The following is a 25,111-nucleotide window of genomic DNA, read 5'->3' as shown; positions in this document are numbered from 1 at the left end:
TGTGAAACACAATGTCACTAATGAAAGGGTTGCACTTAAAAGGACCTTTGCATATCTGTCTCCTAGTATTACATTTTAAGAACAGGGTTAAATAAATAGGCATAATGGAAGGTGTAAGTCCATTTACCCAGCAATATTGAGACTGAGGATCCTGTTGCGCCAAGTATCCCCCATCAGACTATCCCCTTGTTTCATTACTACAGTCATTTTATGGTCTGGCTTGGTAGCTCAGCAGTCACCAGACAATTATGTGAGTGTAACTAGATAGAGACTTTAGCTCTTCCCACAATGTTGGGAGTTAGGAGTGCATGTTTTGATTGGGCAGAAGTTGTGTGCTTCCACAAAAAGGGCTTGCCCTCTACAAAGTTGTGATCATTTAGCTTATTTATCCAGCAGCATAACCTTGAACTTTCAGGGGCACATACACATGACAGTAGAATGCTGTTAACTATCTTAGATAACTATGTAATTTATATTGTCTTTCTCTGGCAGCAGCACAGAAGGGAGGAGGGCAGCTATTAATCTAGATGGATTTTTAGGTCTGGCTTAGCAATGGAACTGTCACCTGGCCTTTTCACCTTCACCAATACTATCCTAAAGTTCTTTGCTTTCACACAAATACATATCTATTTCCATGCTATTGACTTGCAATGCTTCACACTACTAATCAACATCCCTTTCAAGCCAGGCTTATTGGCATTGTGAATGCTTGCTTGGAAGATTGGAAATGCAAAGGAATCAAATGTTCCATATTGTCATTTTGGTCAGAGAACACAAGGCCTTCTTTCAAGACTCCCTTTGGACATATGTTAGTCTGATTTGCATTTCTTTTACATTCACATCTCAAGTATTATTACACTATGACTGTCAAAATAATATGTCAGTTGCTAGACCTTTTTCTTTTAACCGAGGTGCGACAAAGCAACGACCCTCACGTCACCCTATATGACTGTGTCGAAGTAGCTTGCCTTTCTCCTTCTATTCATGCTGAAGCCCAAAACCACCCCTCACACTTACTCAGAATATTTCATCCAAGCTTACATTTTTAACTTCTAATGATGGTTAGTCTCAAAAGTGTCTCTTGAAGAATACCTTGGTACTTTGTGGAGAGACGATCTCTAAAGCTGTTGTGATGCCTTTGGGAATTATTTAATTCTGCAGTTTCTTGCTGTAGCTACCGTTGGCACCGACACTGCGAGTTAACAGAAAACAGAAAATACAACAGAGAGAGTACCAGGGATAATTCTGAAAGTTCCTCCCCTGGCACTTCGTGACAGGGAAATATAACTCGCTGTGCATGGCAGCATATGGCTAAATTAGTGCATGTTAGATTTAAGCCAGAATTTTCAACTGTGTGCCAAAACATTCCTAATTTGCTATTCCAAAATACTGTGGAATTGTTGTGGTTACAACATCTCAGCAATTTGTTTTATCTCCCCTTTTATGAATAAAACCTTCAGGCTATTGAAAGGAAAATTTGGAGTCGAAGTCTAACATTTCTACATCGTGGCTGGATTTTCAGTTTTCATCCTAAAAGTATATTATGTTTTACTTAAAATAGAACGTGCTGCCTGCCCCGTCCCACATATTGCAAGCAAGGTGCTCATTGGGGGCTCAATATTCAAGCACTGAAGTGGAGACCAACATAAGAAATACACCAATACAATGAGCTCAAAGTTCTGTTATGTTCTCTTTATTTATAGATTTTGAATTCAAGAATTACACACTTGCCAACACAGTTATATATTTACATGCTGAAACTGGCTGCAATAAATTCATGAAAATATCTCTTATGCTCTCTTCATTTACAATCAATAGTTCGCTACCTTTTGAGCCCTGAGGCTGACAGTCCACCTAGAGAAGACATTGAAATGATATCCTTAAGTACGTTGCATCTCTTCTCTCTCGTTGCTGGGGTATGGGGGTGGTGTGGACATTAGGAAGGCCGTAAGGTAATAGAAAAGGCGGTTATCACTTTATGAAGGGAGTAGAACTAAACGGGAAGAGAAACAGTGCTAGCAGAGCCATTTAAACACCCATGCAAATCATCACAGCCCAACATTCGTGGGATGATATGCCATCTGTATGGCACACACGCTGGCCCTTGGACCCCCCAAAAAAGATAAAAACAACCCGATGGCACAATGTCAACCATTCAGTACTATTGTCGCTCTTGTTACAAAAATAGTAATCTCAGGTTATATGATGGAATGCCAGATGCTGTTTCATGCTCTAAACAGGGCAGAAAATATCAGCTAAACAAGCGTTGCATTGGTCGTACACACATAACAATATATTTTGCAGCTCTTGATTACAAGAGATTGATGAATCCAGTTAAAACATTGATGGCAGAATTTCCTATCATCTTCCACAGTATAGCAGGGGGAGTATCCGCTGTTGACGTCTGTTCACTTCATTGAAGTATCACTTTAGGAAATTGTCATGGGGGAGTCATTGTAGGAGGCAAATGGGGTTGAATGAAAAGGGCGGTTGGCAGTGGGAAGAAGTGAAATGGGGAGAGGAAGCAAGAAAAGCAGAAAAAAGGAGTGAGATATGTGGGAGACGGAAGAGGGGTGTTGGAAGTATACATCAAATGTGACAGATTCAAATGTGTGGACTACCAAAACACCTGCAAGATCCCCCAACATGTTCCTACTGCCCCAAGGTTTCATATCTGAAGCCCGAAATGTGACACTGCATGGAGCAGAGTTTAGAATAAAGGCATAAATAATTATTTCTGCTAAAGGATAGTGAATAGTCCTGGTGAATTTGTTGATAGTAGAAATAATAATGGAGGTAATGAGCAAAAGGCTCTACAAGATCTCTGGTATTTGTAGCAGGATGGGTAAAATTTTTGTCCTCTTGCCTAGACATAAAACTCGGATAGTTTACTTGTATGTGATTCATATTCTACAGGAAGCCCCTCCATAAATATTAAAATAACTACTTATCACTCAAAGATCATAGTATTGTATCAGTTACTGTAAATACGTTTAATAACAGGAAGCAATGGAACCTCAAATTTGTGCCTGGACTGTGGTGGCATAGCGCACCTGGCGATGGGACATGTGCTTAACTCAGCATCTGCAGTAATACCATGGAAAATATATTCAGGGTTCAGTATAATATTTATGCTCAGAGCCAGGGAACGAGATAGACAAGGATTAATTGCTATTGTAATGGTCTGGGAATAGGAGGCATCCAAAGCAGCAGGTCTACCCTTGATCTAGGAATAATTTTGATATGCATTCGCAGCTAAGCATAATGCTCAGCAAAACTCGGGCTTTCAGTTTTGCAATTAATGGAACAGATGAAGGACTGAGGGCCATATTTATACTCCGTTTGCGCCGAAATTGCGTCGTTTTTTTGACGCAATTTCGACGCAAAACTAACGCCAACTAACGCCATATTTATACTATGGCGTTAGAGGCGAATAGCGCCAAAGTTCCCGGAATGTGCGTCATTTTTTAGCGTGAACCCCTTCCTTGCGTTAATGATATGCAAGGGAGGCGTTCCCGTCTAAAAAATGACTCCCAGGCCTTTACGTGGTATTTATACTCCCGGGCAAAAGAGACGCCCGGGAGTTGGCGTGGCTAAAAACGGCGCATTTGCGCCACTTTTTAACGCCTGCTCAGGGCAGGCGTTAAGGGGCCTGTGGGCTCAAAATGAGCCCACAGGTGCCCTCCCATGCCCCCAGGGACCCCCCCTGCCACCCTTGCCCACCCCAGGAGGACCCCCAAGGATGGAGGGACCCACCCCAGGGACATTCAGGTAAGTTCAGGTAAGTATAATTTTTTATTTTTTATATTTTTTTTTGGTGGCATAGGGGGGCCTTATTTGTGCCCCCCTACATGCCACTATGCCCAATGACCATGCCCAGGGGACAGAAGTCCCCTGGGCATGGCCATTGGGCAAGGGGGCATGACTCCTATCTTTACAATGATAGGAGTCATGTTGATGGGGGATGGGCGTCGTTAAAAAATGGCGCAAGTCGGGTTAAGACGATTTTTTCGACGTAACCTGACTTGCCCCATTTTAAGACGCCCATGCGCCATTTTCCCCCTACGCCGGCGCTGTCTGGTCTACGTGGTTTTTTCCCACGCAAAGCAGGCAGCGCCGGTCTGATTGCGCCGTCTAACGCCATTCCATAAATACGGCGCCCGCATGGCGCTTCAGAATGGCGTTAGACGGCGCAAAACTTTTTGACGCTAAACTGCGTTAGCGCAGTTTAGCGTCAAAAAGTATAAATATGGGCCTGAAAGCCTCTGGATTAGACCTTACAGTTTGGATGAACTGAATTCATCATTGAATTGTCTGACAATACAACTTGAGGTATTAAATTAGAGTCTAACACCATTTCCTGATAACTGAAAGGGTTTATATCAGTGGCAAGGCTAATTGTCAGCGAAATGGGATGTGGATTCCTGGAAAATGATGATCTAGAAGGAAAAACTGTGCTTAGCGCTTAGCAGCCAGAAATAAACACTGTGAAGATATGCACGTTAATGATTGCCTGAGAACTGAAATAGTTTTGACTAGCATATAAAATCAGGCCTTGGGAACTAAAGGAAGTCATATTGCAACTGACATGATGGATGTGAAGACTGGAGTGATTTGAGTAGCAGTTATATTTTTTTGTGTAGACCAGAACAAGTTGAATTACTAGTTAAGTGTTGGTGTTTGAATATTGGTTGGAAGCAAATTTAATGGCCTGGGGGACGGATGGAATCGGATTAGAAAGTATAGCCTCAGATTTTAAAACTGAGATTTGAAGAATGCAACAAAGGTGATGCAGAAACATTTGGTATAAATGCATATGACAAACTTAAAGAAAAGTAAGCTAGGAATCACTGACGACTGTCCTGTCCCTACACCTCATACCCCCTACAGGCAGGTAAAAACCAAATATACATATGCTTCTCAATGAATGCCTTTTATCTCAGCCACCAAATGACTTAGAAGTTCAGTGAGAGAGACTAGAGGTTTATTCTTCGATATTGCACCCATAGGAATATGCAGAATAATCGAATGCTGACATATTACAAGGAGCATGGAACATACAGGCATAGCAAGCTGTGAATAAGAAGGTCGCAAACATTAAATTATTTCAGATTACCCTATTTTGCCATGACAAATAATAAAACATAATATTTTTAAATGATCCATGCTGTAGAATAGTTGAATATATAGGCATTAACTCTCAAAGAGAAGTGAACACAGAAAGTAATCCATGTAATCGCTGATGAAAAGAGCAACAGAATATGCATCTAAAAAATACAAATAAAATTAGAAAAACTGAAAGTAGACATACTGCTGATGCAGCAAATAAGAGCAGGACCTAAGAAAGATAATCTCTGCTAACAATGAAGACAATTATCTGTACACCAATGGAAAACACTGCAGAAAAAAATAAAAAAAGAACTCTGAAACTCTAACAAATAGTGTATGGGAATATAAAAAAAGAATGTCAAACAGAAATTTTAACTGTACCAACAGTGAAAGGAGGATCCTGACAATAAAGAACAGATTACAAAAAAAGAGAAAATAATATTCATGAAGGAGGGAAAAACTTTAGTAAAGAGGTGAAGAAAAATAAAATAGATGATAGCATTCAAAATTTAGGAATAAACTTAAATGAATTTAGAAGTCCAATGTAGCACGAAAGGATCACATAATACTTGGGGGTGGAGGGGTATCCCCAGTTTTGTGTACAGAACCAATTATCACGCCCACTTTAAGAAGCCTGACTGCTTTGTGTGGCAAGTGCTGTGTGAAGGCTGCATAAAGGCTTGCAAGAACAAGATCCTAACAAAGAAGGAAATGTCGATGTCAAATGGCAATAAAGCATCGAGAATGTCCAGTGTTGTTTGTTGCAAAAAAATCCGACCCTTATTAAAATAACCTAGATGGAGCAGAAAACTATACCAAAAACTAAGGCATGCCCTAATAAAAAATAAAATCAGTATCATGATGACAGAAAAATAAAATAAAAATAATATGAGCCCTAGCAAGGAAGAACCAAGCTAACGAAATGAACATTCCCAAAAAAGATCAAGAGATACCAACGAAAGAAAAGCTATTAGCAAGATGTTCATAATCAAGCAAAATACAGAAGTGTAACGAAGGTCAAATACTAACAAACTGGAACGGAATTCACAGACAGAAAGAAAGTACAGATGCTGAAAGAGAGTATAAAGATAATTAGTATATATATAAATACATAGATGGTATGCTAATCAGAATTAAGCCTTAACATTTTTAATGTTTTTCTACATGAATACGCAACATGCGAAAAGTAGATATTTTACATTTCTTTTATGAAACGAAGGTGCTGCTCATTTCCGATAAATCAGCCAGTGACATATCAGTTAATGAGTTTACAAGAAAAGTGCTGGTCTGTAGGTGTGAGGTGTAGATCAGGGTGATTCTTGAAACAAGACTACCAGCAGAGAACCCCGTTCCTGGTGTGCTCGCATCCCCCTTTTCTGTATTGCCCACTAGGAAATGTATTTATTTGGGACCAGAGCTTGAAAACATATCCAGTTGACGCTGAAGTTTTTAAAGACATCTCTATAGTTTGTCTGTGTAAAGAATCCCGTTGGTACAATCACAATCTTCAGTATCACCAGCTTTCTAAAGAAAACCCTTCAACCATTAGATGTGTGCTTTAACATTATTGGTCCGAATTTGTTTTCTTGCTTTAACAATAGGCTTCGTCCCTTTCTTTCCCTTTCTCAGATATCCGTGCATGTGTTTTTTTTTCTTTTCAGTATCCAAACCCAACTCTAATTTCTCTTCATTGAACTTTCAATAAAGCATGACAGCGGTTTGAGGAAAAAAATGCCCAAAGCAAATTCTTTCATAAAATCAATATTGAGTGATCTATTTATAGAGAACACTGGCCAACACAGTATTTACTGATATTAGCCAGGAATAGCAAGGATGAATAAATAAAATTCTCTTTCCTCCACTGTTCTTGTAAATGTGCAACTGTTTTTTTCTGCTCAAGAGAAGGGCATCTACAGTGGGAGAAAGTAAACAGTTGTGCTGATTGGCAACTGCTCAGTACATTCATAGCATTATTATTAACAGTAGGTCTGGTTTAGTGTCTTATAGCATTATGATAGTTTGCATGCTTTTTTATTGTTGTTTCACGGATTACTTGTCATAGCACTGTGATGACACCAGTAGTTATTGCCCATACTATCAACCTGGAATAAATAAAAGCAGTGACAATATCTAGGTCTCGAACAAGATCTGTAGAAAGATCATTAAGGCGACAAGCTGCCTCACCAGGGTTTATCACATTTTTTCATTTTTTCCTCTTCTTTCCTTACTTTTCCTTCAGATGTTGAGTCAAGTCGACTGCTCTGCTAGTTCTGTGCTAACACTTACTGCTTGCCTCAATGTGGTTTTACTTCTTAGTTTTATATGATGTCACTCAGGGCATTGTGTGACAATAGGCGAAAATAAGGCAGTGCTACTTTTAGGACTTTAGAAACTGCTTGGTTGCTCAGAGAATAATTTTAATGTCATGCATTGTGTTTTAGAAAATCCCTTTTCAGAGGTCGCTTAAGTTTGACCTGTAATTGAATTGGACCAAGGTGTATGAATGACAAAATTAGCAACTTCGATAATGCCAACAGTTTTTCTTAGACCAATATTCATTTAGATTCTAAATCTGCAGTGGTGTTTTAGGTTATGTATAAAATTGAACCTTGGCTGGTCAAGTGCACAAGTTTGTTTAATGAAAGATGTGGAAAGGTCAGCACAGCAGCAACTAAATATGGTGAGAAGATGGGCAAAAGTTAAAAAAAACTAAAATATGACAGAAGTTGTTGTACAGGGGATGAATAAAGAAAATGAACAGAGGGATGGGGGGGCTCTGTATATCGGAAAAAAGTGCAAACTTCCCTTCAACCGCCTAAAAACCGACATTTTGAAACATGGTTAATAAAAGAGCCATCAATGTAAAGCACATCTCTGTCCCTACTTTCACATTTAACCAATTAATAACAAACAAGACTTGTGTGGGTCTTGAAAATATGTTTTTTGCGACAGGATAAGCGTGTGGCTGCTTGTCTCTGCAATTTCATTTCTGTATATGTCTGATACTTCATTTCAATAATTCAGCAACCTTGATCATTCTCAGTTCTCTCTGAACGAAATGGAAGCAGACCTATAAGCAATTAAACTGCTGATACATAGCTGTTAACAGAGATCTTTGTACGTCCCTCTTTATCTATTTTCTTTCAGACTGAAGGTTATATATTTGGGCAGATTAATGTTTGTGACATTGCTTTGCAGGGCTTCGTATTTTCTTTAAACACTAAAAGCAGACGACTCCAAAGTAGGTATATGAAGGCCAGATTACTGCCATATTTTCAGCATAACCACTGTCTATCTGATTTATTTTTATATATATTCGTTATGTATATCTTTTTATAATGAATCTAACCTGGATGTCTGGCGTGGATCTGGGCCTCCCGAGTCTCATGTGGGCATTTCCGCTGTGATTCTAACTCTCATAAAAGTAGCTCTCATTGTGTGCGAAAAAGGTATCTAAATCACACTGGAGAAACACTGTCATTGTAATGGAGAAATTATGGAAAAGAAAAGCTACTTCCTAAACAGCTCTCACTATTTCTGGACTCTGAAACTGCATCTTTCCATTATTTACATTGTTGCAAGACATGTTTACCCAAACCTTAAAATAGTATTCAACATTTTGCCTTACTTTTAAAGTACAAATTAGAAGTTAAAAATGTTTAAGAAACCTCTTATTATTTACATGAGTGCAGCCTACATGATGTTTATTTGTGTAATGTGCCATATGTACAAATAGCAAAATGGTCATGAAGTACTAGAAGTATACTGATTTCCCCTGCTGCTTACTGTTCCCCCATACCACCTATTCCTATTTTCAATAACCACTCATAATTACTGTTGAATGCTGTAGGAGTGAGGTCTGTAAGCAAAACCAGAGTTTTAAAAAGAGAATACACGAAAGAAGTATTAGGAGGCCTATGCTATGGTCAGGCTGTACAGAGTACAGTTAGACTTAGGGCCTGATTTAGAGTTAGGCGGACAGGCTACTCTTTCATAGACATAACTGATATTGCATCTGCCCTACTACAAGTGCAGTATATTCTAATGCAACAGGATATAGTGCACCAATAATGTAGTAAATAATAATGTAGTGAGGCAAACTGGATCTATGTCAGAATTGTGATGGAGTAACCCGTTTGCCAAACTCTAAATCAGACCCAGCCGGGCAATGTCTTAGGAAAAGTAGCATGGTATGGAAAGGCAGGGATAAAGGATGCAGAATAACACTGCACACTGAGGTAAACCAATCCTTCCTACTCCAACTGATGATGTGACAGGGGCAGGGTGTGATATAAGTCCCTGTTCTGGTTCCAATTGGTGCATTCTTTTCTCCTTCTCTCTCTCTCTGCATTTGCTCCTCTTCTCAAGTAGAAATTGAGAAAAACTCTTCCAATGGCATCAAAGTTCCACATTGTTGATACAAAAAATGTGTGATGAACTATATTTTGAAAACATGGCTTTGCTTTTGTGAACCAAAAAGTCCAAACAAAGAATGTCATCAAAAAGGAAGCAAATAAGTGGTATTAGCTTATTCCTGTAATACTCCAATATATTAATGTGTACACATCTGGATATGTTTTAACGCGGTTCATTTGTATTTCAAGTACTATGTTCATTATAAAGTGGACCATCATTAATAAATGTTTAGTTAAATTCAACACATCAGGTATTGTAAATCTACAGGTTGCCTAAAAGAAAGCATCAGCACTCTACCCCAACTCAAAACAGAGCCCCTCCCCCACTTCCCTTGTTTTATTGTGCTTTTTTCATGGCTGAGAAATCCATCTCTTTGAACATATTCTTTTTAAAACATCTGCAAGAATGAGAAAGTTGAAGTCTGATGACACATGCAGTCCCCTCTCACCTCAAAGTACTTACACTGCCATAAAAGTTCATCTAAACATAGCATTCCTTATGTACGCTCTGGAATATGCTCCACTTGGCTGTCCATGATGGGATTGCATTTTGTCCTTGCTAGCAGAGATATGCAGTATTTATTTACAGATTGGTCTCAAAGGCGCCCTTACAACTCTGCCATGTGGTTGACAAAATTTGCTCATGGACTTCACAAAGGAGGGGGAAAACACCTTAATTGCTGGCTGTTCTGTAGCTGTACAGTTTTGATGATTGACTATATTCAGCAGCACATAAAGTTGACAAAAAGCAAACAAAAATCATTTGTGAGTGATTAGCCAATGCAAATGAAAGACAGTCACACCCAAGAATTACAGATTCCTAGTTCCAAAAGGTGCACTCGCCCTAGGAGGTTTTCAAAAATCCTTGGCAATTCCAGTTCAGAGCATAACTAAAACAAACCCTAGATAGTGCCCAAAAGTAATTTTTGCTCATTGAATTGAAATGTGTATTCCTCCACCCCAAATGCACCCCAAGACTAGAGATGTTATTATTGTGTGTAACATGAAATGTGTGTATATGTATATATGTTTGAGTGGGGTTATTGCACAAAATGCACTGGTATAAAAATCGATATTTCATAGGAACCTATGAAATATGGAAAATATTTGACATGACCCTTTGCAGTATGGAAAGCCTTTCATGGCTCTCTATCAAATACTTATTTCATAATCATAATGAAAGCCCAAACCCCTTTGCACCACTTCAAGGATGACTGTTATCCAATCGATATTCCATTCAAGCAAGGTAAAGCAAACCTGAACATTCTAATTCAAATCAGTGCCCATTGTTAGCTGAACTTTTAAAGATTAGCAGCAAAAACCTCTCTCTTTTACTGATTGAGTTTGCTTTAGAGCAATGCAAAGGGTGTTTTCCTACAATCTGACATACTTAACTAAATAATCAACTTTTGTTGCCTTATTTTTATTCAGTATGATCAGTTGCCATAGTCTTCTATTTCAGTGAATATGCTTAATAAACATTTCCCTTTTCAAGCTAACTACTACAAAATAAAGATCTAATTTACAAAAATCCTATATTGCCTTTTTATGTGTTGGTAACATTTTAATTGGAACTTATATAGGGATGTTGATTTAATCAATAGTGACTGGCATAGTGAGGTCTGCTTGAATGTTATGGACAGTAGTACATCAAGCTGTTAATTGCATCCACTTTAAATTGAGAAAAATAGAATAATTTACCAATGTTGTATTTAACAAAAAGGTTATAAACCTCTTGCATTTTCTGCCTCTGAAAATAATATGTTGCTGTGCAGTCTGCATCTGCAGCTCCATTGAATCCATACTCTACTTTTAAACTACTAAATAAACTTGCAATCTCACCTCACTGGGTATATTTAACAACAACTCTAATAGTACTTAACCTTTGGTGCTCATGGTTGTTTAAAACATAAACTTCCCAGGATTTACATTTTCGCCCCAGTACTCAGGACTAAAATGAATGAGACACACTTTTGTGACTAGACATACCTAAAAATACTTGCAAACAAGCAAAGATAGTTAATTAATAGCTGCGCAAACTAAATCTGTTATTGTAATAATGATTACATAAAGATTTTGCCTTTAGCTTCTTTCTTATATTTCAGTTTCAATTACTTGGAAGAATAAAACACTGACTTGACAACCTGAACTGATGGCCTACCACTCAAACAGAAATCAGCAAGTGCTTTACCCATTGGACATTAGCAAAACATATATGCAGGTTTTCACTGGTAAGATGTAGCAAAAGAGTCACCAGGAAAAGCAATATATCAGATGAGTAAAAACAGTTTTGCACTGGGGACATTTCATTGCTAACATCTTGATTTTTATGTAAACATTTATATGCGTAACAATGCTGGAACAAATGTATAATAGTCCACAGCAAATGATTAGATCAATATTGTGTACAAAACTAACAATTGTATTTTTAACAATAAGTGATATGGCCTGGCCCTGTTCCTAATTGGTTCCATGACTCTCTTTCATGCTGCACACTAACTTTGAAAAAAGAGTTGCCATAACTTGAAAAACAAAAATGATAAGTACTCTACACAGTGCAAATGCGTAAAGTACTTTCCTTTATGTTCCTTTTACTGGTTGTAGACCTTTATCTTTGGTAAATAAATGAATATGCTACTACTACCACTACTACTATTACTACTACTACTACTACTAATAATAATAATGATAATGATAATGATAAAGATAATAATAATAACAACTTGCTCATTATAAAATGCCCTTATCAGGATCTGAAACTTTTACATGCAGATCTGATCCAGATCACATCATCAGCGGTTTAACCATTTGTGAAGAACTAATTTATGGGTTAAAATGAAAAACTATATGAGAGATATTATCATATACTAGGTGAATAGTAGAAATTAGAGCTACTCTTATTATTGTCAGGGTGTGTTAGGGCTATGGTCTTGTTGTTTTCTTTGAAATCATTGCACATCCTTTATTAGTCCCTCTAATTTATGATGTGGCTTACTGTGTTTCTTGTTGCTGTCTGTCATTCAAGTCACTGATTGAGGTAGTGAATTCCTATACTCCCACCTCCAGAGCAGTATCTTCTACTGGCTTTAACAGAGCTGTCATGACTATGAACTTAACTTATAATGAGCAGGAATTGATAAATGGGCAAATCAGTGCTGTTAGCAAAACAAGAACAGTGGATTCTCCTATGAATATCACAGAGAACAAAAATATGATAAACCCAACATATCTTCACTTTCAGTTTTGTCACAACCTTCGACACATTACTCTAGTGCACATTTTTTAATATTAGTGATTGTTGTGTTATGTTTGCCTTCCATTTGCATAAATTGTATTGTTGTGCATCAGACTCACATATCATCATGTCAATGTTATCTTATGAAGCACATCTTACTGATTTTGTATATTCTATTAACACACCCTCTACTCCACCATCCTTCACCTCCCTCCACCTCCAGCCCCATCAACATCCTAGGAGTGTTAATGGAGTGGGGATTATACCATTGGCTTCTTACTTCATGAATCAGGCTGGTTTGCTTATTAGATCAGCTTGAAAGTTTGGTACAAGTTAAATAATTTGGGAGAACCCCTAGATTTCTGAGGTATGTAGAAGACACACAATATTCCTTAAAATATTCACACATTCCATTTCCAGGGTTAAAGTTAAAGCAGCTTCTAGAAATGGTAACACTGTGCAAATGGAATATTCATGAAAGACAATCACTTCCATTGCAAAATAAACACTAACAAGCCACGCAGCAGCTGCTGAATGAAAGAAATGGCCTTTTCCTAAATATGTTTCAAGGTATATCCTTAAAAATCTGAACATATAATTGTAAGAAATATAAAATTATCTAAATCACAGCACATTCTAATCCACAGATCCCATGGAGTTACACCATTACTTTGTAACAGTGATAAGCGTTGCACAGCACAGTAGACTATTATTTTTTATACGCAATGAGTAATTCATTACTGTACCAGCTCCCTAATCAGTGTCCTAAAAAGGTTTTCTTTTCAAACACAACTTTGACAACCCCGCCAGTCTCTTATAAGGACCTTTATTCTAGTGAAAGACATCTCTACAGGGCATGAGAATATATTTTAGTGCCCACAACAATCCTATAACATGGAAGCAAGATTTATGATTATGGAATAAGAGTGCAGTTTGGGAGTCAATGTACATCAACAAAGTGTTTAGTATGGGCAGGTGCCTAATTAGCCCTTTAGGAATTGTGGGCCATATGTACTAAAGCATTTTCCGATAGACAAGGAATGGGTAAAGCCCTTTGATACATCAGGCCCTGAATTTTTTAACTGCAGCACGTTGTGGTATCACCACACTAAAGAAATAAGAGAAAAAAAAAACAACACAGATACTTTATAGGGAAGCTTTTACTCACTTGACCCCTTTACGCTTGTATTAGATCAAGTTATCGGGTGTCTGCAAACCACTGATTTCACCACAGAAGACCTGTTCTATAAAGTGTGATAACCTACTATGTTTTTCTTATCCTGATACTGTAAGACTGAGAAACTGGAATTAAATAAATGTTATAGCTTTTCTGGTGGCATTAAGGTGTGAAAGGAAACTCTTGCTTGTACAATACCATTATGTCTTCTGTTTCTGATTCTGGACCAGACCACTGCATTGGATAGATCTTCATCTACCTTGAGGATAGAGTTTTTTTGATGTGATGCTAAATTGGGAAGGTCTTTTCAGGGTGTGGCTCACATATCTGTATTTAACCAGTTTGAAAAACTACTCTGAAGAGTATTGTCTGATATCATACACCAAGCATGTTGCACAACCAAACTCCTTGAAAGAAATGACTGAAATGGACTGCTCTGTGAAGAAATGGATAGTTATTCCACCAAACCTGTGATCATTAAATGTTAATTGGTATATTGTCTAGCCATTGGGGTGCTAACAAGTCTGAACTATCAGAGGCACTAGCTTCATGAAAAACGATGTTGGTTCTTTAAGACAACAGTACACCTCTAGGTATGGTTAACTAAGGTAGGAAAACAGGCCTTATTTTATGTAAAAGGGAAATACGTAAACTATGGAAATTTCTTTATTAGAGTCTTCAGTGTGCTTAGTTGACAATTTGCCACATGTGATGTGAAAAGCCTTGTGCCTGAAATTGAGCTTCACCAAAACGTACTCTTTCACCTCTAAGGTTTAATGCAAACTAATAATGGCTAACACAAAACAGCAAGTGCCCAGAAAATACCTGATAAAAAGCCAGGTCCAACAGAAGCATGTAGACAGCAATCAGAGTTCAAAAATCTGCTCACATTTTAGTGGATTATTGGTCTCAAAAACATTGCTTATTATGTTTAATCTGAAAAGTACAACTTTCAGCTCAATAGATGACTTCTAGTGATTTATTTTGATTAACTACCTCAAGGGAGATTGCTTCTTAATACTTAATTTTATTTTTTTAATCAACAAACATGCTTGTTTTCTTTCTCGTCTACCCTTACAACATTTACATTTTCTTTAAGCCACCTCTGGCTACTTTAAAAATGTCTTGTGATGTAATGGTTCTTCCCTGACGTGGAATTGTCCACATTGTCCATTCGTCATGATAAAAGCTAGTGGAGGGTAGAGGGACCTGAATGACCATTTTATGCATGAGTTATATCTGTACTTTTAAACTTCAAAATTGACTCTGTGAAGTGTGTATGCACTTTGATGTGTTTTAAGACAGCAATTTTATCTTATCTATAATTTAAAGACAATGCGTTCAGTGAAGTGCTTGGTGATCAGCAGAAAGCAATACAATGGGCAACTTTCACAATGTAAAACCGTAGCAGGAAAAAGAAAAAGATTAGAGCCTCCTTAGACTTTAAAATATGTGATACTCTTCAGGTCTGACCAGTATGAATCTCAAAAGGTGAGTTGTCAAATGTTTTGTCACTCTTATAGCAGGATCGCATTAATGCCACTCAAATTTAGTTGACAAACAGAATGGTGATTTGACATTGATAACATTGTAGCACAGTAACTATAGGTGTCTACTGCCTTAGTCATGGGCCAACGCTGGTGGCACAGTTAGATATTCACCCTTCCATAATAAGCATGACCACTGAAGTCTGCATTATTTGAAGGAATTTAGAACACTTTATGTTGTTTCAAGATACTGTCCAAGGATCAACCAAAAAAGTTCAAAGACATTATTAACCGTGATCTGATGGCTGGTATCAAAAACGATTAAAACCGCTACCAGACACAACAGTGACTTGCATTTTTAAAGAGCGGTTCCATTAAGTTGTTAGTCCGAGCCTGGATGCTCACTACTGGCCTTTCTGAGGCAGCTGCTCCTACTCTGATGGTACAGAATTGATTTAATTTCTTCAATCACACATTGAAAACTCAGGGGCAGATTTATTATAAAGTGGCGCAAGGCAGTGCAGCAAGGTCACAGGGAAAGGGCAGAAATGCATCATATTTACAAAATGTGGTGCATTTCTGTCCACTCCCCTTGCGCTGGTGCCCTTTTGACTACGATCCCCATGGCAGGCACCATGATGCAAGGATGTCTACGTTGCATGCAGGATTTTTTGTGCAGGAAGGGATACCTTCCTGCACACAAACAATCCAAGGAGGCATTCTCCTCTTTCTATGTGTGCTGCACAATACAGTACACAGAGAAAGAGAAAAGAACGAGGAGAAATAATGCTATTTCTCCTCATTATGTCTTCCCCGGGGAGGTGTACAGTTTTGACGCATTCTCGGGTTGAAAGAGCCTTGTAAATCTGGCAATGCATCAAAACCCATGGGTGTTGTGTGGGAAAACCCACCGCAATGCCCCCCTTACAAAGTGTAAGGAACTGCACAGACTTGCGCTGCATTGCCTTACACCATATCTACAAGGCCATAAAAAGCCATACAGAGTGGCTTTGAGTGGCCTCATACATATGGCCTTCGGAGCGTCAAACAAAAGTGACACTTCGGTGGTGCATGAGGCTTGTAAATATGCCCCTGTCTTTGTAGCGGAAATCTTTTTTTTTTTGTTGCTTTCAGAATAACTTTTCTTGAGATTTGTCCATGGAACCAATGTATTTGCCAATTTCACTCAACTAAGTGCCCCAGCTAGCAAAAGTGATATTTTCCTATACGTAGACCATTAATGTCCACCTATTTGCTGCTGAGTGGCTGTAGTAGAAACTGCAGAATGAGACCGAGGCACTCCCAGCCATGTTTACTTGCTAGGAGAAAGGTTTCCTTCATGACTAGGGGTACCAAGGGCATTTCCGGGGGTACCAATGTAGGGTTACCCTTGCTTACACCTAATTGATGTCCATGAATTAGTCACTCATCATAAAGCCCCTTTGACATTTTTTAAAGGATAAGAACATTTGAATGTGCCTCACCTGATGTTTCTTTTAGATGGTGCGTTTTACGTGGGGAATTATTTGTTTCCTCTATTTCGAAATTGCCTTGACTGTTTCTTCATGTTCCTAAAATATTCCTCCTAACACTTACAATTGACTTAATACGTCTTCTTACTTTGTGGATGTCTATTAATGAAGATGCTTAAAATGCCTGCTGCAGATTGGGTAGGACTTTGCCCATGAGTTTTTTATCAACAAGAGAATTAAAAATCAAAAACATGGGTGAAATGTGCCCAGCAGTAGTAAGCGGAAATCCCCTTCCCTAATGGCACTCAATTGATTGCTTTGCTGCAAAGTCCGCGTGGTAAAACGGACAGCCCGCTGAGCCTTTGCACATCTATTTACCACTGCACCTGCGTGTGCACTGCACATCGACTGTGATTACTGGTACCTTTAGAATATTTTATGTAAAGTGCCAGTAAACCCCTTCCTACTAGAGTCATCTCCAAAATAATTAGAATCAGGCAATCATCTTCATTCCACAAGACAGGTGCTGACCTAAATAGTTATCGTAACAAGGACTAAAAGGATTTTAGAGTCATCAGTAAAATTATGCAGTGTAGAAGTAACTGAGGCAACGCTTATTTCAACATGGATTACAAGCACAGCATAAGAAATAGTGTAAAGATGCTTTCCCTAGACCAATTCACATAACGTGCTTCACTTCTGTCTGTTATGTAAAGTTGGGGCAATATTTTTGGGGGACTTCAAGTGGCCTGAACACCACACTACATGTTACCGCCTTTCATCGAGTCACGGCGTGTAATGAGGAATTACACGAAGATATAAAAAAATAATTTGGGAACGTTTATGTCTCTCCGGAACGTCATTTGGTGGCAACTGCACAGATTTTGTGCTCCCAGCACTGACTTTCTGCTCTGTAACGGAAGAGTGCTGTCTACAGTCCATGCCTACCCATGCTGAGTGATTGCAGCAAAAACAAAGTCATATGGAGCAAGTAGGTTGCTATTGATTTGTGTTTTGTGCATGTGACGTTCCCAGCCATAGAGTGAGTCCCAGAAGATCCCCCCGCACCCCCTGTGAAGGACTGCATACTCAGACATTGCACCCATCCTTCGAGGGCCCACTGGGGTCTTCATCAAAGAACGCTTATTGGGTACAGCTACATAGACACTCACACCTTGCTCAACCTTCAGTGTCTCTGCACAAGCACCCCTAGACTACCCTTGAAGGGAGTCAAGGAATACCACATCTGGGGAGCCTGGGCTGGCACACCATCATTTATTTGTTGCTAATGTGGAACAACAAAAACAATAAAAATATTTCTTCCCTTGCAGGTGCCATGCCCACAAGTGATTTAGGGAATGCTCAGGTATAACCTCAAAGGGATCAGGCAATGGGCAATATAGAATAAGCTGTTAAACGGTTTGTGAACCATTCAGTATTGGGAAGGGTGCACAACAGGAACTGAAATATTTGTAAATGGCCTAGTGCACCTTGGACACGTTTTGCTGATATGCCCCTGATTGGCATTATTAATAACTATGCTAAGATGGCATACTAATTCTTTGTCTACAGCATATAAAGTGTTTCTACCAACTCTGATTGCTGTTTCTAAGAAAACTATACTTCACATAACATCCCAAAGTCTAGGAGAATTAGTAGAGTAAGGTCTTACTGTCTGGGATGTAAGGTGACCCTATTAACTGCTCGAATGACATCTACACCCAACAACAGGAACAGTCACTGGGCATGTTGCAAAAATGAGCTCTGTGCTTGAAACTGCAATACCAACATAAGTACAACCTTAATTACTATTTGTCTTTGAAGGGTGCCTAGTGTGTCTTATGAGTATGCAAAGTGGGGCTCAAAAAGTTTGTAGCAGCTCCCTTGAGTCACAATCACAAATAAAGTGCAATGTTTCGTCCAGCTCCACACCTTCCTTATAAACGTGACTCTAACTATAACAAGCAGACAAACCATATTTTTGGATGACACTAAATAATTATTTTCATATCAAAACTGAATTAGATCAAATGTAAATAGCCCTAGCTGTGAGACCTTATGCTACATTATTAAAGATAGTCTAGACTGTGATTACCACGCTCCGATTGGCTATGCAGTGTTCTTGATTGGGTTTGATCTGATGGAAAAATAAGCAGCTGTACTCATTTTGGGATCTAAGAAGAAAGGAGTGAAAGTATTGGGGCATAATACTCTATAGTGACTTTGCCCACTGAGGGCAGTTTCAGCTCATTCAACTCGAAACTTCGAAACAGCAGTCTGATTGCTGTTGCCATACTGTGCTGTGCATTGCCATAGACCAGACCTTCCAGAGCACCAGCGTGGTAGCACCCATTCCTAGCCCTCCATATGCAGATCATGTGCCCACTTTGGCCATTCTGCTGTCTATGATGCTGTCTCCCAGCTACAGTTTCTTGAGTCTGAGATTTGATAGCCTGGGGCATTCATCACAAACTCATCTGCATATAGGTAGGCCTGAAAATTTAAATATTTATCTTTCAAATAAGAATGTGTGAACTAAGACAAGGTGCGTGTGATATACTGGATCCATCTTAAACCCAATGTACAGCATGTGGTGTGTTACATCATGGGGTGTTTTTGATAAATACTTGTAGCCAGTCCAACATCAGTTTCCTTTTTTACAGAGTAGCTGAAAAAAACATTTCATTTGTCTGCCATGATAGCAAAGCATGTGGCCAACATTTACACCAAAAAGCCTCGCATGTGGATATCATGTTTCTTTTCTGCCCTCAGCCCCGGTACCACTTTATTGTGACCATAACTATGTGTATGCCTTTTTTATGTTGCTGTATCTAACACGTGGCCCATTGGTATCTACTTACATCAGTCCAGCACACTGTTTCTCCTTCCTGTGCCATATCAGTGGCTTGGACATTATATACTTTGACCATCAATGTCATGGTAGGCTCCAGGTCTACAGGATGAACATTTTTAATTTACAACATAGCTACTTTCCTCGGGCTATTTTTTAACGCTCTTTCCCAGTTTGCTAGCATGGATGTGGAAGTGTTTAAAAGGAGTATGAAGACTTAAGTGTGGCTGCAACCCAAATAGACCTAACGTATTCTAGCTATTTTTTTTGTTTAAATATGACCTTCAAAAAGTGAAAAATTAGTAGGTGTTTGATAGTTAAACCACCAAAAATCACCGTCGAAGTTTTGCATTTGCCTGCTACCACAAGATTGCACACTGAATTTTTTTCAGCGTGCAGAAAATAAAAATAAGATACATGTGGAAGCAAAGAAATCCAATCCTAGTGAAAGTGGAAAAAAGTAGGCCAGCAACTAAGGTGTTTTCAGAAAATCAGTGTCCTGAATAGAATGTTTGTTGAGAGTCCCACATTGAGCTCCACCTGCTCTGAAAAGAGATCCAGTCCTTGTCGCGGATGCACCCCATGGGCTAGTTCACATAGTAAAGCCAGTAGACGATGTTGAAAAAGGAAAAAACAGTGGGGAAGATCATGCGCGACCATCGGTCTATGGCATTAACATCAGTCAAGTCAGGGATGTTGATTTTCAGCTGCGAGGCACGCCTCCGTAGTCGGCTTTTCTTCTGCGCCATATGCCGCTCCAGTGCGTTGCGGCCGAAGCTGTGACGGGGCAAGCCGGCCTTCCTGTACTGAATGCTCGAGGTGTCATATGCCAGCATAGTGCTTCTGGGGTCCCCCAGGCCCATGACGGACTCCGAAGCAGCCATTTCATTCTTTATCTCCAACGTGCTCAGCAGAATGTTTTCATGTGGATCCATCTGCAGAATGATAAACATTAGAAGAGGCTTAGTGATACATGAATATATGTAAAATCTGGAATTAAAGCACTATCACCTGTTGTTTTCTGTTCTCTTTTTATGTTTTACAAATTACATGATGGCTATTCAAAGTAATAGTTATGTCTCCAGTGGTGCTCAAACAAATTTCAGAGTGGAGGTGCTGCTATTACTGTTACAAAACTGCTGTCATAGGGATTGTGAAAACTCCAAGCATCACACAAAGAACAGGTGTAGCAAATGAGGCGCACCCATTCAGCAAGAGAGTGGTCAGGGTGTAGTATTCAGATAGTGGTGCATTTCGGATCACCCAGTGACAAATAAATTAATAAAGCATGTTGTGGTAGCACACTGTCATTTACAGACAACTCATTTTAGATTAAAATGGCTATCAAATTTGGCGAGATATGCCAGTGTGCTAATAAAACTATATAGGGCATGTTAGAAATGGGATCTCTAGTTGCCAGTCGATTTGCACCCTGTAGGGGCCCTCATTCTAGTCATGATAAGGGAGATATCCAGCTTAGAAAACCCCACTTACCCCCTTGGTAGCTTGGCACAAGCAGTCAGGCTTATCTCAGAAGCAATGCGTAAAGCATTTGCACATAAACACACAGTAATACAGTGAAAACACTACAAAAGGACACCACACCAGTTTTAGAAAAATAGCCAATATTTATCTTTGTAAAATAAGAGCAAAACAAGAAAAATCCAACATACAGTAATGATAATATGAATTATGCAAGAGTTGACTTAAAACTACAGCTCATTGAAGTTGATAGCTCCACCTGTGGATACCATGGCACTGTGAATAACAAATCTAACAGTTCAGGCCGGCTGCAGTGTTGTGGGCCAGCTACGGTGTCAAAAAGACCCGCAAAAATGCAGGACATTATGATCCTTGCGATGAGATCCGGAGTGCGGCATCGCTGGCAACGCAGGTGTCAGCTCTGGAGATTAGTGTGAGGGTCGTTGAGCCCTTGAAGTCACACTCATTCCAGAGTAAACTCCTGGCTCATGATGAAGTCAGGAACATTGGAGTTGATGGTGTTGGGGCTGTGGTGCAAAGCGGGGTGATGTGACATACTTTGCCCACAGGTCACGGTCCAGGCAGTGGCTCGGTGATGGCATTCTGCCGGGTCAGTGAGACCAGGGCTGCAGTTATGAAGCAGGGCAGTGTGACATGCAGTGTCCCCAGGTCACGGTGCAGGCAGTGTTGTTGTTGTTGCTAAAGCTCTGTCGTCAGTAGGCCCAGGGCGGTGGTACAGCATAGGGTGGGCTCCATGCAGTGCCCCAGGTCACGGTGCAGGCAGGGGTGTCTGTTGCCGATGCTGGAGTCAATGCTGCTGGCGTTGGTGGACCAGGACTGCGATGCAGGATAGGACGGTGCTTAGTGTACCTCACAAACAGGGTCCGCAGGCCACGGTGCAGGCAGCGGCGTCAGTGTCAGCATGGAGCGGTGTAGTCGGGGATGTCAAGGCTGAAGTGTGAGCAAGGCTATGTGGAATGTGGGGTCCACAGGTCACGGTGCAAGCAGTGGTTCAGTGACAGCATCAGGTGGCAGCGTTGGTGAGACCAGGGTTGTGGTGTGATGTGGGGCACAGCTCCATGTGATATCATCAGGTCATGGTGCAGGCAGCGACATCATTGACAGAGTTTCAGTGGTTTTTCTTCTGTTGCAGCACAAAACACACAGTTCCCTTTTCTATAGGCAGATGACGCTAAAGTATTTGATATCCCTGAGACTTCCAACAGGAGGCAAGCTCTACTTCAAAACCTTGGAAAAATTTTGTAAGCAGGATACACAGCACAGTCCAGTCTTTGTCATCTTTAAGGCAGAAGCAGCAACTGCAGGGAAACTCACCAAAGCATACACAACAAAGGGGCAGCACTCCTCCTCCAACTCTTAAGCTCTACTCTTTGGCAGAAGTTTTGGGTCCACTACTTACACCAAGTCTGGCCTTTGAAGTAGGCAAACTACAAAGAAAAGTCTCTGTTGTTCGCAAGATCCTTCCTTGCCCAGGCCTGGCCCCAGACTCACACCAGGGGATTGGAGACTACATTGTGTGAGGACAGGCCCAGCCCTTTCAGGTGTAAGTGTCAGCTCCTCCTTCCCCACCTTTGGCCTAGGAGACTCATCAGGATATGGCTCCCTTTGTGTCACTGTCTAGAGGGAATTCACAACAGCTCAACTGTCAGTCCGACCCAGACTTGGAATACACAAGCAGGCAGAGGCACTGAATGGTTTAAGCAAGAAAATGCCCACTTTCTAAAAGTGGCACTTTCAAACTGACAATCTAAAAAACAACTTTACCAAAAGGTGTATTTTTTAATTGTGAGGTCAGAGAGCCCAACCTCCAGATCTCTATCTGCTCCCAATGGGAAACTGCACTTAAAAGATATGTAAAGGCAGTCCCCATGTTCACCTATGAGAGAGATATGCGTGCAATAGTGAAAACCAAATTAGGCAGTATTTCCCTTTCAGGACATGTAAAACATATCAGTACATGTCCTACCTTTAACACACACTGCACCCTGCCCATGGGGCTACCTAGGGCCTACTTTAGGGGTACCTTGCATGTAGTAAAAGGGAAGGTTTGGGTACACTTGCCAGGTCGAATTGGCAATGCAAGACTGCACACACAGACACTGCAGTGGCAAGTCTGAGACATGTTTAGAGGGCTAACCATCGGTGGTATAATCAGTGCTGCAGTCTCACTATTAGCATTTGATTTACAGGGCCTAGGCACATATAGTCCACTTTACTAAGGACGTATAAGTAAATCAAACATGTGAATCAAGGATAAACCAATCCAATATACATAGGGAACACTTGCACTTTAGCACTGATCAGCAGTGGTAAAATGTGCAAAGACAATAAACCTGCAAAAACAGAGTCCAGCATACCATAAAAACAAGAGGTCAGAAGGCAAAAAGATGTGGAAACACACCAAAAGATGCCAGGTCTAGCAGGGTACAAATGATAATATCTGGAAATTGGCTTTCAAGGAATATTTATAATTTGCACATTAATAACTAAAGCGCCTTTATTGCTTTTGATCATGTTAAAACCTTTGTTTCCATAAAACATCAAAATGTAATAACTGATTTTTTTTAAATATTGGTACAGTTAATCTACAGATATTTTAAATGTTGGTCTGTGTTAAAAAAAATGAAATCCTTTAGCCCATCATTTTACACTCCCAGTGCTCCAACACGATTGTCCCATAGTTCATTTTACAAAAGCCTCTCAATTTGCAGTTAGAGCAAGAATAGAAAATTCAAATTTCCATGTTAAAGGAATAAGAACAATATATCAGAAGACATCACTGGACATTTAACCTCAGTCTTTTAATGCAGAGGGAATTAAAGAACTTCAAACGCATCTGTTTTGCTCATTAACCTTCTGAACCTCAGCAGGTTTATTTTGGAGATAATGCAGCACCCCTCCTCCACCCCCGCACCTCCACTTCCAGCGTCTATCTATATATCATAATAATGTAACCTATGAATCCAATCTAGAACTTTTTGTGGGTTACATGGTAGCATTGAAGTTTGACCATTGTGCATTAAAAGTAAATCTGAAAAATAATAGTACTGTCTATTTCCAAATTGAATCCAAACCTGCGATGGTAATTATCTGCAGCTAATTTGTGCCATAATAATAATTGAGTAGCACGGTCTATACTAATGCACATAAGGTGATGTGTCTAGAGAGGCACAGTGGGTAAAAAATGGGTTTGAATGCCATCCGCAATCATTGTCAGTGATTTAGACTACCTGCAGACAATACTTCCATCATTATTTGCTGTGTGGTTTGGGTGCTAGCATTAGACATCAGAAAAGATGGAACAATGCTCCAAACATCAGAAGGTCTACCTTAGCCCTCTGGTTCGATGCAATTTCTTCATCCTAACAATTTTACCTGGATGTTATAGAATATCCAGTTACTTTGTATCATAGTCGCCTCCTAACACTGCAACAGCGGACCTCACCTTCAGTTTTCTGTAACAAGGTGCGACTATATTTCTGCACTTTCAGTAGTGCACACCCAAAGCTCCTGTCACAAATTATTAGCATCTGTCACGCTTATATTTGAAGTCTCAAACCAGAGTCAAGGAACATCCCTACAATTCTTTAATTTCTTAGATCTGGAATCCTGGTACATTTACTACTATTCACACTTAACCTTAAATTCTTGCAAATTCCTTTGCATATTTCCACTCTCACCCTAGGTGACCTAGAAAACTCTTAGACTGTCTACTACTTTGTGCCCTGGAGTCTTTAAATCAATTAATTTCCTACTATGCAAATCTGACATTTCTTTGGCCCCTCCTACAATTCTTTCCATGCTTAACTTCAGGTTCTGCACACCCCATCATGTCTAGATAATCTCGTAAATAGAGTTCTGT

General features: G+C 39.7%; 1 protein-coding gene across 1 annotated transcript in view; it reads right to left on the bottom strand.

Moving 5' to 3' along the window:
- Positions 1 to 14,999: 14,999 nt before the first annotated feature.
- GABRB2 (gamma-aminobutyric acid type A receptor subunit beta2) overlaps positions 15,000 to 25,111 on the bottom strand; it is a 950,662-nt gene continuing 940,550 nt past the window's right edge. Inside the window, exon 9 of the mRNA XM_069199371.1 lies at positions 15,000 to 20,681. Within this exon, the coding sequence (XP_069055472.1) occupies positions 20,334 to 20,681 (348 nt within the window). The 3' untranslated portion in view covers positions 15,000 to 20,333. The remainder of the gene's footprint in view (positions 20,682 to 25,111) is intronic.

This window comes from Pleurodeles waltl, chromosome 7 (genome assembly GCF_031143425.1).
Source record: "Pleurodeles waltl isolate 20211129_DDA chromosome 7, aPleWal1.hap1.20221129, whole genome shotgun sequence".
Taxonomy (NCBI): domain Eukaryota; kingdom Metazoa; phylum Chordata; class Amphibia; order Caudata; family Salamandridae; genus Pleurodeles; species Pleurodeles waltl.
This window is presented reverse-complemented; position numbering and strand designations above follow the sequence as displayed.